Raw genomic sequence first — 14,483 nt, 5'->3', positions numbered from 1 at the left:
ATGCAGCCCTTGGGCTGTGAGGCTGAGCGTTCTCTCTGTGAGCTCTTTGGGTTCTTCAAACGATGCCTCCAGGAAGGTCAGTGGGAGCTGGCCAGTGCCTCTGTGCCTCAGCTGGTCAACTCGGCCGGCGAGCTCTCCGGAGAGCTACGGGACATCATCAAGGCTATCGTCTCCCACCCGTACCCCCTGACGTGAGTCACCTCAGCCTGGCCTGTCGTGTCGGAGAGTGTGGCAAGACGAGACGGCAACTATGCAATTGCTGTCGTAAATTATTTGTGTGTTTATTTATTTATTTATTTTTATAGATGGGAGTCAGTGGGCAGTCCGCACAAACTGGCCTGGTTTTGGCTTCAAGTCTTGGAGAAATGGACAAAAGAGCAGGTACTGTGATGAAATTGGTGATCTTAGCTGTTAATTATCTAAAATTTGTCTCCCAAACATGTCTTTATCCCCCCCCCCCCCTCCCCCTTAAACAGCATAACAAACTTTTTAAATTCTGATGTGCACGCGTGCATGTGTGCAGGTTTCTCCATCGGTAAAGAGAGAGCTGGAGTTCCTGCTACTGCTGGAGGAGCTGGGAGAGGATGTTCCACAGACTGCTCTCAAGGTGTTGTTGTTGTTGTTGTTGTTGTTGTCGTTGTTGTTGTCGTCAGTAACGCATACTGTATGGATAAAAACTTATTTCGCTCAACAAATGAACAAGGTTTACGGGATAGTGAACCGATAGGACTACTACTTAACCATGCTGCTGTTCCGTTTCATTACATTACATTTCATTACATTACATGTCCTCCAATGTACAGTTTCTTCGTCAAATGTATACTCTCTTTTTTAGACTCGTTTTGTATCACAAACCGTACTGTATTTGTAAATCTGGTATGTCATAAATGTATAGATGTAGCAGTACGGTCTATCTGTATGTCATGTACATCAGGGTCCCCCATTTTCAATTCATCATAACATATGTTATGATGAATTGAAAATGGGGGACCCTGATGTAAACAAGACGAAAGTCTTTCTCTGGTCTACAACCAATTGTGTGTATTGTGAGCCGTACTGTATTGTACCCATTCTGCAATCTGTTAATAACATTTTCAATCAATCAATCAAATGTGTGTGAGTGCGGCGAAAATAGGCCTTTATATAGGTTTGAGGTTACAACAACGAGCCACAATAAAAGGAAATCTCTGTCACCACCAGGAGCTCCACCAGGCTTTCCTAGACACGCAGTCTGAGCGGAAGGGACCAGGGGGATCTGGGACGACGAATGGCGTCGTTGAGTCTTGTCTCCGGGCCTTGCTGGAGAAGAAGAGGCCCAGGCTGGCCCAGGCCCTGGCACATTTCTTACAGGTAGTGACTCAACCTTAACACACCTTTTTCTTGCACAATTGCACTGTATTTTCATTCTAATTTTGCGTAAAAAAGAAATATAACAAAAAAAATATGTCTAACCCTAACTAACCTTACTGTGTCATGCACTTGTCCTAATAAACTAACCTACGCTGTAGCACTCAACACTTTGATGAACATTGTTGCTCAGCTGATAGAGTTGTGCCCTTCCTGATGGCTTGTCGTACAGAACTTGTAAGTCGCTTTGGATAAAGGTGTCAGCTAAATGACTAAATGTAAATGTATATACCCTACTACTAGAATCCTGCACAATTGTATAGCCCTGTCCTATATTCTATTCTATTTATTCTAATTTAGTTAATATATTCCATTTTATTTTATTCTACTTTTAAGTATCTTGTTAATATTGATGCACCAAAAGACCAAGACAATTTCCTTGTACGTGTAAGCTTACTTGGCGATAAAGACATTTCTGATGCCCTCCCAAAATGCGCCACCTAAAAAAATAAACACTTTAGATCATTTGAATTGAGGACCGCGTCGACTCAACCAAACCCCATGACAATGACACGGACCGAGCACGTAAAATGTAGCAGTTGAGTCTACATGGTTCTCATCGCCAGACGGAACGAGGACCTCGTAGACTCGACCTCTAAAACGACGCTCTTATTCCGGCGCATTCCGGGGTCTCCTTTTCCAAATGATCGAAGAAAAAAACAACCTTCTGCCTCCCTCGCCTCGCAATCCACAGGGCCACTCTTCAGGGGCCGTCTCGGGGGACCACGCCTCGCTGCAGCACACGTTCATCCAGTACCTCATCGAGCGCGTGGAGAAGCCCGGGCGGGACGAGCAGACGGCGGAGTGGGCGGAGGAGGTGTGCGGCGTGTTGGCCGTGATGCCGTGGAGCGGCGGGGGGTCGGGGCCGGAGGCGCTGTGCGAGTCGCTGTGGGCCGCGGCCCGAGACCAGAGCCCTCTGACGGAGGAGAGGATCCTGAGCTCCCTGCTGCGCCCGCGGTGCCACGCCCTGGTCTCGCTGTACTGCGCCACCACCCTGCGCCTCCAGAGGGACCACCTGCTGAGGGGCGCGCCGAGCACAAAGGGTAAGATCTGCCTGCGACCAGCAGCTCTATTTGGTCGGTCGGACAAACGTTTCCCCACCCTATAGTGGCCACAGGTTTCGCTCTAGGAGGCTGACATTTGGCATGGAGGTCAAGTGTACGTGTGTGTGTGTGTTCATGCCAATTGGCTAAAAGGGGGCGTGGCAACACCTGTATTGACTTTGAGTCAGGTGATGTTTTTAAGACGGGTGATGTTTTTCCTTCAAACATTTGAGCCAGGTCATGGTTTTGCTTTTCAGTGGAAATCTACTGTTCCATAGACATTTTTACTATATATTTCCAGAAATCTTGCCAAGCCAGATTTGCTTATAGCACTGGCAGATTACTTGACTTGTTTCAAAAGAAATAAAAATAAGAACTAGTTTTAAGCAAATATTATTTGCTTAAACCTAGTTTTTTTTTAATTTTTTTTTACCATTTTTGCAGTGTGGAGTTCTTTCTCCTGATTGGATAAAGTGGGAACAGGATACTAAAAACTGGGACTGGGAGACTCATGTTACTGACCAAACACTCTATATCAGTGATGGCTGTCTGAATGTGGAGTTATTATTTTAACATGTAGACCACTTACAGCTCCTTTAAATAATCGTGATCTCAACATTGACCAGAATAATGGTGTTTTTTTCTATAATGGAGCAGCGCTATGCAACACTCTTATACATACAGGTGCTCGTTCACCCTTTCTATTGTGTGTTGTTTTTGAGCTGTAATGTGTTTAATCAGTGTTTTGTAGCAGCGACGTGAGGTGATGGTAGTTTTACATGCCGTTTCTTCACAGGGGAGGGGGGGGGGGGGGGTGACAGTGTTGCTTACGACAGCGTTACTAGTTTCCAACCCATCGCTGACGGCTATCTTTTCCAACACTTCTGCTTCTGCCTATCTGTGAATTCACACGTTAGCGTGCCACGCAGTTTGACTTCACAGTGTTTGTCGGGTTCGATTAGACCCCAGACAGTGCTTGTTTCTCTTTTTGTGAGGAAGTATCACGTTTTCTTTTAGAGAAGTCGGTTCACTCTGCTGCCAATATCTGTTATACAGAAAAACCATGATATCTGTCTTACATAGTCCTCAGCAAAACCATGATATCTGTCTTGCATAGCCATCATTTTCCGTTCATATTTGAAGTCACTGATACATTATTGACGGCACAGAATGGTTCATTTGGTCAAAAAGGACCTTACAGTATATTCAGATTCAGTATATATTCAGATTCAGATTTCTCTATTGCCTATATTTATTGTAACATATATTATAACCAATGGCGCATGCAGAGGCTCACCTGCACCTTAGTTTACACTGTTTAACTTTCTCATATTTTATATTCAGATTACATTTGATTGCCTATATTTATGTCTTTCTACTATTACCCTGCCCATACCTGTACCCCCCCCCCCCCATGCTGCTATGATGGCCGAATTTCCCCAAGGAGATCAATAAAGGAATATCTCATTTTATCTTATTTTGTGAAAATAATCTGAGATCGTCATACATTTTTCAGATCTGTAAAATTCATATTTCACTTCGAGATGCAGTAAATTACAATTTTACTCAACGTAAAATCACAGTCTGAATAGGTTTGTTTTATAGCAAGTAGTTTTGTCGTTGCTGCCATCATTCAAAACTACCAGCATCACTTACAGTACTGCCACTGTCTCTGCCGTTAGTCCATTATCCCAAGGTTCGTTCACACACCTCTCTGCATCCCATAATTTCTTACCAGCTTCTTTCCCTCCCTCTTTTTCCCACCTCCCAGTGGACCTCCCTGAGGCGGAGAAGCTGGTACTCAGCCTGTGTTGCCACGGTGACCCACGCTCTGTTTGGAAGACCGTTTATTTTGAGTGCCTTAGCAGTGGAAAGCACTTCCTCGAGCAGGTCTTGGTAAGTGTATCTTTATGGAAGCATTGGAATGAGAATAAGAGATGACGGCTACTCAGAATGATTTCTTACAAGGAGGGATGCGCCGATAACCACCTTTCTTTCCCACGGTCAATTATGAGTACTAAACCTCTTAACTACCGTAACTATAATTATTAGACCATTAGTTTGGGGTAATCTGACAACAATGTATTGAAATATAATACAATTTCTACATTGGAGACATCGGACACCTTTCCAGGTATCAGTGGCTTTGATTTTGTTTCTTATGTTTTACACATTTCAAGTCCCCTGATACAGATGTCTTATATTAGTCTGGTATCATTCCTGATACGGATGTCCTATATTAATCTGGTATCATTCCTGATACGGATGTCCTATATTAGTCTGACATCATTTGGAGACTTGTGTGTGCACTGTAAGTACTTTTATTCATTGTCTAACCTGGGGTGGTTTGGTCTGTAACCTGGGGTGGTTTGGTCTGTAACCTAGGGTGGTTTGGTCTGTAACCTGGGGTGGTTTGGTCTGTAACCTAGGGTGGTTTGGTCTGTAACCTGGGGTGGTTTGGTCTGTAACCTAGGGTGGTTTGGTCTGTAACCTGGGGTGGTTTGGTCTGTAACCTGGGGTGGATTGGTCTGCAACCTGGGGTGGTTTGGTCTGCAACCTGGGGTGGTTTGGTCTGTCACCTGGGGTGGTTTGGTCTGCAACCTGGGGTGGTTTGGTCTGCAACCTGGGGTGGTTTGGTCTGTAACCTGGGGTGGTTTGGTCTGTAACCTGGGGTGGTTTGGTCTGCTCCCCAGGTGACGGCACTAGACCTGATACGACACGAGGAGTTCTCCTTGCTGGTGGATCTGCTGAAGCTGGAGTTCCAGCCGCTGTCTCGCCTCCTGCTGCTGCTGGGATGGACTCAGTGTCGGAGCCTGAGCTCAGCTCAAACCCTGCTGCGCGTCCTTCACCATGAGCAGGTCATCCATCCATTCATTCATTTAAACGTTTATTTAATTTGGAAAACCACTGAGGGTGCCCCTCATTCACAGTGATGTCCAGTACGTATAATAAAATAAGATTAATAAATAAAAAAGAAAATAAGATGTTTGTATATACAGACTAGTAAACTAGTAAAACTGTAATTTTTACTAGAAGCATCACACCTGGAAGCCTGACAGTACATATTACATCACATCACAACAACACCTGGAAGCCTGACAGTACACATTACATCACAACACCTGGAAGCCTGACAGTACATATTACATCACAACACCTGGAAGCCTGACAGTACATATTACATCACATCAGAACAACACCTGGAAGCCTGACAGTACATATTACATCACATCAGAACAACACCTGGAAGCCTGACAGTACATATTACATCACATCATATCACAACACCTGGAAGCCTGACAGTACATATTACTTACTTACATAATTACATATTACTGATTGCAGAGTTGCAATCAGTGATGGAATGGATAAAGAATAACAAACTAGTTCTAAACATATCAAAGACAAGTAGCATAATTTTTTGTTCAAACCATACTCTAAGAACGAACCCAGTCTTGAAACCTTTGACAAGTGATGTGGTAATTAATCAAGTCCAGGAGACTAAACTCCTAGGGGTAACATTAGACAGTAAATTGTCATGGTCACACCATATAAACAATATAGTAGTGAAAATGGGAAGAGGGATTTCTGTTTATAAAAGATGTGCTCATTTGTTACCACTAAATTCTATCAAACAGGTAATTCAAGCTCTGGTTTTGTCAAATCTTGACTATTGTCCTGCAGTATGGTCGAATGTAACAACGAATAAACTGAAAAAATTGCAAATGGTACAAAACAAAGCAGCACGTATAGCGCTTCGCTCTGAGTACAGAACTAATGTTGCAGCGATGCACAGTTGTTTAACTTGGTTACTTGTCAAACATAAATTACTCTGCTCACTCCTTGTATTCACTAGGAATATTCTTGTTACAAAGATCCCATAAATTTTATATAACAATTTATCTATAAGTCTTGACGGACACAACCATTCCACCAGACATGCTTCTGCACGAGGTTTTACACTTCCAAAAGTGAGGTCGAATGCAATGAAGCGAACTGTCATGTTCCGTGGTATGCAGGAATGGAACTCTCTTCCCAGACATGTTATGCAGGAGAATAGTAAATGTCGTTTCAAAATCGTGGTAAAACAACATTTTCAACCAAAGAAATTGACATTCCCTAATAGATAGTGTGTACGTAAATGAAAATGTATGTGTCTGATAAAGAGATAGGTATATATAGATGAAAAGGCATGTGTCTGATAGGGATATATTATTAAAAGATTGTATAATTGGCTGATATGAACATAGATAATGTATGTAAAAGCTAAATAGTATATTATGCTGTATTGTATTATGAATTAATTATGAGTAGGTATTATTGTATTGTATTATGAATTCATAAGGCGTATATATTGTTGTATTGTATTATGAATTTGATTAGGGTTTTTATTGTTGTTTTAATTGTCTGTATGACATGTGAATGTTGTGAGTGTATAAGTCTGTAACTGTATTTGACGTGTTATGGACCCCAGGAAGAATAGCCCCAGCATTGCTGTGGCTAATGGGGATCCAAATAAACTTAAACTTAAACATCACATCAGAACAACACCTGGAAGCCTGACAGTACATATCACATCAAATCACAACAACACCTGGAAGCCTTGACCGTACATATATCACATCACAACAACACATAGAAGCCTGACAGTACATATCACATCAAATCACAACAACACCTGGAAGCCTTGACAGTACATATATCACATCACATCACAACACATAGAAGCCTGACAGTACATATATCACATCACATCACAACACATAGAAGCCTGACAGTACATATCACATCACAACAACACCACCTGGAAGCCTGACAGTACATATCACATCACAACAACACCTGGAAGCCTGACAGTACATATATCACATCACATCACAACAACACATAGAAGCCTGACAGTACATATATCACATCACAACAACACATAGAAGCCTGACAGTACATATCACATCACATCACATAGAAGCCTGACAGTACATATCACATCACAACACATAGAAGCCTGACAGTACACATCACATCACAACACATAGAAGCCTGACAGTACATATCACATCACAACACAACAACACCTGGAAGCCTGATAGTACATATATCACATCACATCAACACCTGGAAGCCTGATAGTTACCGGTAGTACATATCACATCACATCACATAACATTTACATTTAGTCATTTAGCTGACGCTTTTATCCAAAGTGACTTACAAGTTCTGTACGACAAGTCATCAGGAAGGGCACAACTCTTACAACTGAGTAACAATGTTCATCAAACAGTGCTGAAACAACACCTGGAAGCCTGACAGTACATATCACATTTATTTTATATTTATATATTTATATGAATGCAGCCATTTACCATTTATATATATATATATTTTTTTATAACTGGGCGAAGTTTTTGGCGTCCCCTCTCTGGGTGGCGCTCTAGGCAACCGCCTATGTCGCCTATAGGAAGCTCCGCCCCTGAAAGTGAGGCATAGGTTGTAAAGCGCTTTGGATAAAAGTGCTATATAAATGCAGTCTAAAAGTATAGATCTAGGATCAGTGGCTAGAGTACATGAGGGTAAACCTCGAGTAAACTGGGTAAACTGGGAACAGACCAGTAATCTTTATCTTCTCACTGTTGTTCCAGACCAGAGCTTTTCGCTGATACATCTCTCTTGCCTTCTCTCTTCAGGCTCCGGCCAGTGACTGCGTCCTGCAGGACTCCGCCGGTGTCTTGTCGTCTCAGCTCGGGGTCCTGGAGTGGTGTAAAAACAACAACCCGTAAGCTGCTTCCCTGTTTGAAACACGCTCATCAGCCGGTCTAGGGATGACGACCGAACAGGGTGGAATCCGAGCCGATCGCGCCCCATTTCAATTGATTGGTTATCGGCTAGGGATGTCCCGATCACGTTTTTTTCCTCCCGATCCGATCCCGATCATGTGATTTTGAGTATCTACCGATACCGAGCTTTCCCGATCCGATCACATTTTTTGGAAATTTTGAAAGTTTGGTTCGTCTGCCGTTCTGCAGCTGGATACTATTGGTTTGTTTTGGCAAAATTCTTGTGCTCTGTGTGACAATAAATAAATGAATGATGATATGCAATTTAAAACCAAAACTAAGGCCTCAGTATGAGTTTAAGACGTGAACATGGTCATGTTTGTTGAAAAAAAAGAAAAAGTAAAAAAAAAAAGAATTGCAGATTTTTTATTTATTTTTTGCCGATCCCGATCTGTCCCGATCACGTGATCGGATCGGGACATCTCTATTATTGGCTATATTAAGCCAGATCAAATTCCAAGGCTATTCAATTAAAAAGCATATCTTACCTACATTGGATCCGTTTTTACCAACTTTAATATACTTGGAGGTCTGCACTGTGCAGCTGTATTGTCTAGGAAAATACAAATATCAGATATGGACTCCGTATGGGTAGAAGATACTCAATATTAAATGACTCGGATCGGGATCGGGACCTCTCCCTATGTGTGTTTGTAGAATGTAGGTTCCGAATTCACATCGACCCCCCCCCCCTCTCCCCTCCTCTCTGTTGTGCCTGTGTGCCGTACAGTGGGATTTCCATGGAGGCCTTGCTGACGCAGCTCCACAGCCTGGACAGCCACTCTGCCCTGTACATCCTGCATTCCCTGACCCCCCTGGCTCGGTTTGAGGAGCACAGGGTGCTGGATCTACTACAGCAGCTGCCAAAACCACTGGGAACAGGTCAGCTCCTACACTCTCCTCTTTTTGACATATTACGATGCAAGATATGAAATTTAAAACACAGTAAAACAATGAATAATAAAAACAGGTAGGACACAGTAAAGCAAAGAAGATAAAAAGGGGCCAGGGGTCTAGTGGTGATTAAGTGGGGGGGGGGGAGGCCAGGGAGAACAGGTAGGTTTTTAAAAGTGATTTAAAAACCTGCAAGGTCTGGGCGGCCCGTATTTTGAGGGGGAGGCTGTTCCACACCACACACCACAGTGTATTTATCACATTCACCTCGGCGACGCTAAACAAAACGACGATTTGGTTTCCTTAAAAGAACACGTCAACATTTTGGGAAATTGGCTTACCGTCTTCTCCAGAGAGATGGATACCATTCTCCTCTCTGTGCGTTCAGTAGAAAGCTATCTGGCTGCACGTTAGCCTAGCTTAGCACAATGAATGGAAACTGACATGACCGGTTAGCCTATAGGCATTGTCCAACTAACACTTCTCCCGAAGGCTAACCGGCCATGTCCGCTTCCATTCATTGTGCTAAGCTAGGCTAACATGCTGCCAGATAGCTTTCTGCTGAACGCACAGAGAGGAAACTGGTATCGATCTTCTTGTCTCTCTCTGGAGAAGACGGTAAGGTAATTCCCCCAAATGTTGGCGTGTTCCTTTAAAACACCAGCACGTACAGCAAATGCCACATTCTCCAACGTGTTAGCCGCCCGTCGACGTGTTTGTAATCTTTGTCCGTCGACATGTGGGTTTGGTCGTCGTGCTTTCGGTTGGATTAAAGGGCCACATGATCAAAACGGCCCATGCGCTGGAGGAACGCATTTGCCTAACAAACCGATATGGGCAAAATTAGGCTGGTAATGGATTAATAATGTCTGTATTGGTGAATCTTCGGTTTATAACCCAGCTCTAATGTGTGTCCTTTTTCTACTGGAGATATCTGAGCTACCTGCTCCTCTTCAAGGAGTATATTAAAGATAATACTGTTATATATATAAAACGTATTTTCTGTCATCCACTAAAAACACACTTCTTCAATCGATATCTGAAATTAAGAAGAAGAAAAATGTCTATTCTATTAAAAGTAAAACACTTCCTGCTCACTTCCTGCACACAACTTGTAAGTAGCTTTGGATAAAAGCGTCGGCTGAATGACGACATGTAATGTTTTCCGCTTTGCTCCCCACAGACGACCGTGAGGTCATCGGCACGGTGCGCGCACCCAGCCCGACGGTGCGGAGGAACGTGGTGCTCTACCAGGGGTTCTGTGCCATGAAGTACGCCCTCTACGCCCTCTGCGTGAACGCACACAAGTACTCCGGCTGCTCCCAGTGTGAGGCTGAGCAGCGACAGCCCTCTGGAACGGAAGGGGACCAGCGGCGGACCACAGCCTCCTCGGAAAGTATGGATGATTTGTCTTTTAAATTTTTTTTTTTTTTTTATTATTTCTTTTGATAACGGGGGGCTTTTGCACATCTTCTCAATTGATAGTTGAAAAAAACAATCGTGGAGGCGGCTGGGTGGCGCAGCGGACATTGCGCTCGTCACAAACGCAAGAGACGCGCGGGGTTCGACTCCGGCTGTCGGGCGTTGCCTCCGGCTTGGGCCAGTCGTCATACTAACTCGATTGGCAGAGTTAGTGGGTGGGAGGTCGATGGGTGGTAATCTGGACGTTGTGGACAGCGACTCCTACAGGTCGGTTGGGGGACGCCTCACGCCTGCACAGCAGAGACAGGAAATGGCGGGGGTAGTGTGAGCCTCCCACACGTTACACCTCGCCAATCAGAGTCCGCGCTGGCAGGTGAAAAGATGTGACGGGCTGCCTCCTTGTGTATCGGAGGGGACACAAGGCTTCCATCCTCCCTACAACCGGCCAGTGGGGGGCATATGCGAGCAACGTTCAAGACAGGGGAGGGAAGAATTGGCACAGTGGAATTGGGATGGGAGAAAAATTGAAAAAGTGGATACAAAAAAAAGAAAACAATCGTGACCGACTATACAAAAAGGAAATGTCCCACACACTTTATGGTATTTTATGTTTGTTAAAATAAGTGGTCTACATGTTAAAATAATAGCTCTACACTGCAACAGCCATCACTGATATAGAGTGTTTTGGTGAGTAACATGGTTCTCTCAGTCCCTGCTCTGCAATAAATAGGAAATACATTTCATGGTATCCCATTCCCAGTTTATCCAATCAGGAGACACTCTATATCAGTGATGGCTGTCAGAATGTAGAGCTACTTAACACTTTTTTATTTAATTTAAACAAAACAAAAAAAAATAGCACTTACAGCACCGTATTTCCCACACCTTGCAACACTTAATTTAATGCAATGTTTTGGCCATAGGACCTTCTGTATGCCAGATGAGAGTTGCAAGTGATAATAGCGAGATAAAAAAAAAAATTATAAATAAATATAAGGCTTTTAATTAACACATTCCCTGCCACGCAATTTGAGCATATTATAGCACTCTCTGCCACCACTCTAAGTCTATGGAGATGTTCACCTTCTTTGCAGGGCTATAACTTTTTAAATTGTATTGCTAAATTGACATTACTATGGCCCATTCAACATCGATTATCTATCGTTCAGGATGTGGGAACGTTATACTTTTTCATTCATACATTCATACGAAAATACCGTCTAGAATATAAATATGTTTTTATCGTTTTCTGCAGTAATTCCTAGAACGCTAGTTATAGGCCTAAACGCATAATATAGATTATCGATTGCAGTTTATTCGTGATACACGCTATATTAAAAAATCCAACTGAATACGATCCTAAACGTTATGACTCATCATGCGCGGATGAATGGGGGGGGGGGGGGGGTCGTTTATAAGTCCGTGATCGTCAGTAAATGCTTTATGTAGTATGGGTTGATTTATTGATCAGTTGGTTTGTAAACAAAGAAATGTACAATCGCCTTGAAAATGACGTCAGCGTCCTCTTACCGTTGGCCGATGATACTGGAGCAAAAATGACGACGATCGACTCGATGACGGCGATCGAGTCGATCCATTTCCGGTTTGTATAATAATAATACACGCCCAAATCATGTCGATTATTGAGTTATGGCAGTGATCCATATACACGTGTGTGTCTAGAGTCCCGCGACAATATGTGAGTGCCGGACGCATTTCCCAGACGCACCGAGATCGACTCGTTCATTTCCGGTTTGGTAACTCGCCGATCATCCACCAGGCGGCAGTATTGAAGCGTTGCAGAGTTGTGCAAGCTCCCACTGCATCAGACCAGGCTCCGTGAGGGAATTATAAATAATATGGCGAAAAAATGAAATATGATCTCAATGACGTTGTACGCCGTGGAATGGCAGAATTCGCATGAACTTGAAACACGTCGTAAGCTGTTTCCGGCGTGGGATGTGTTAAAAAGCACAAAAAGAATTATCTTTAATTGTGATTTCAATCTGCTCTTAAATGCTTTTATTATCGCGATAGTTCCCTGGGCGTTGTCCACGTCCACGTCCTGTGATGACGAAGCGCTTTGTCCTTTTTCCCCTGTTGTTTTCCAGGCGGCCCTCCGCTGTTCCAACACTACCTGTCTCAGTGCCAGCTCTACCTGGAGGCCGTGCCGGCCCTGTTCAGGCTGGAGCTCCTGGAGAACATCTTCTCCCTCCTCTTCCTGTCCACCGCCGACTTCGCCCAGAAGGACGCGAGCGCTGGACACGCGGCGGAGACGAGGAGCGAGAGCGTGGAACTGAGACCCGAAGCCGAGGAGCAGGAGGACCCCGGCTCCCCAGCGCCCCACCGGAGTCACCTGGACCTGGGACACTTCACCCAGGGCTGCAGGGGGTTTCTGGTGGACATCACGGCCATGGAGGGCTTCCTGAAGCTGCTGAAGGAAGGTCTGGAGGGCGTGTCCGCAGTGGGCGTGTCCGCGGTGGGCCAGGAGGAGGGCCAGCAGGAGGGCCAGGGAGAGGGCCTGGCGGGAGAGGGCCTGGCGGGAGAGGGCCTGGCGGGAGAGGGCCTGGCTGGAGAGGGCCTGGCTGGAGAGGGCCTGGCGGGAGAGGGCCTGGCTGGAGAGGGCCTGGCTGGAGAGGGCCTGGCGGGAGAGGGCCTGGTGGGAGAGGGCCTGGCGGGAGAGGGCCTGGCGGGAGAGGGCCTGGCGGGAGAGGGCCTGGTGGGAGAGGGCCTGGTGGGAGAGGGCCTGGCGGGAGAGGGCCTGGCGGGAGAGGGCCTGGCTGGAGAGGGCCTGGCGGGAGAGGGCCTGGCTGGAGAGGGCCTGGCTGGAGAGGGCCTGGCGGGAGAGGGCCTGGTGGGAGAGGGCCTGGCGGGAGAGGGCCTGGTGGGAGACGGCCTGGTGGGAGAGGGCCTGGTGGGAGAGGGCCTGGTGGGACAGGGCCTGGTGGGACAGGGCCTGGTGGCAGAGGGCCTGGTGGGAGAGGCCCTGGCGGTCGAGGCCCTGGTGGGAGAGGCCCTGGCAGGAGAGGGCCTGGCGGGAGAGGGCCTGGCGGGAGAGGGCCTGGCGGGAGAGGGCCTGGTGGCAGAGGGCCTGGTGGGAGAGGCCCTGGCGGTCGAGGCCCTGGTGGGAGAGGGCCTGGCGGGAGAGGGCCTGGTGGGAGAGGCCCTGGCGGTCGAGGCCCTGGTGGGAGAGGCCCTGGCAGGAGAGGGCCTGGTGGCAGAGGGCCTGGTGGGAGAGGGCCTGGCGGGAGAGGGCCTGGTGGGAGAGGCCCTGGCGGGAGAGGGCCTGGCGGGAAAGGGTCTGGCGGGAGAGGCCGAGGTGGCGGAGAGCCTGGGCTGCTCGGTGACCGCGGAGACGTTCGGCGCTCGCCTGCAGAGGCTGTCCAAGCGCACGGCGGAGGCCCAGTGGAGGCTTCAGATCATCGCCACTAATCAGGGTAGTGGGACCGGTGAGTTGTGTAGAAACTAGGGCTGTCGATCTATTAAAAATATAAAATTACCATTTAATCGCACGATTGTCCATAGTTAACCCTTTCACTGCCACTATTAAAAATGTCAAATGCATATGATCACTATACATTATGCTCCATCATGCGTGAAGGAAAGGGGGGGGGGGGTCGTTTATGATTCCTTGATTGTCACTTAACTGCTTTCTTTAGTAAGACACCATACGTTGATCGGACAGATTGCAATGAAATAAACGGACAATCGAGCTGGAAATAACGTTAGATTCCTCTTACCTCTGGCCGATGCGTCTGGAGAAAAAAAATTCCAATTATTTGGCGTCGATCTGCTAGATCCATTTTCCAATAAACGCCGAAAGCATATTGATTCTTGCGTCTCGAAAGCGATCCAATGCACTCGAGGTGTGTATATTGATCCA

General features: G+C 46.0%; 1 protein-coding gene across 1 annotated transcript in view; it reads left to right on the top strand.

Annotated features, from left to right (window-relative positions):
• Positions 1 to 14,483, top strand: part of zfyve26 (zinc finger, FYVE domain containing 26) — a gene marked incomplete at its 5' end in the record, with an annotated part of 92,656 nt that continues 78,173 nt past the window's right edge. The window contains 12 exons of the mRNA XM_084310655.1: positions 1 to 191; positions 306 to 381; positions 524 to 607; positions 1,201 to 1,350; positions 2,102 to 2,450; positions 4,222 to 4,346; positions 5,144 to 5,308; positions 8,135 to 8,223; positions 9,015 to 9,166; positions 10,362 to 10,574; positions 12,712 to 13,124; positions 13,899 to 14,049. Coding sequence (XP_084166781.1) covers positions 1 to 191; positions 306 to 381; positions 524 to 607; positions 1,201 to 1,350; positions 2,102 to 2,450; positions 4,222 to 4,346; positions 5,144 to 5,308; positions 8,135 to 8,223; positions 9,015 to 9,166; positions 10,362 to 10,574; positions 12,712 to 13,124; positions 13,899 to 14,049 — 2,158 coding nt within the window. The remainder of the gene's footprint in view (positions 192 to 305; positions 382 to 523; positions 608 to 1,200; positions 1,351 to 2,101; positions 2,451 to 4,221; positions 4,347 to 5,143; positions 5,309 to 8,134; positions 8,224 to 9,014; positions 9,167 to 10,361; positions 10,575 to 12,711; positions 13,125 to 13,898; positions 14,050 to 14,483) is intronic.

This window comes from Notolepis coatsorum (assembly GCF_963971535.1).
Source record: "Notolepis coatsorum genome assembly, chromosome: 3".
Classification (NCBI taxonomy): Eukaryota; Metazoa; Chordata; class Actinopteri; order Aulopiformes; family Paralepididae; genus Notolepis; species Notolepis coatsorum.
Note: the sequence above shows the minus strand (reverse complement) of the source record. Positions and strands in the feature narration are given on the sequence as shown.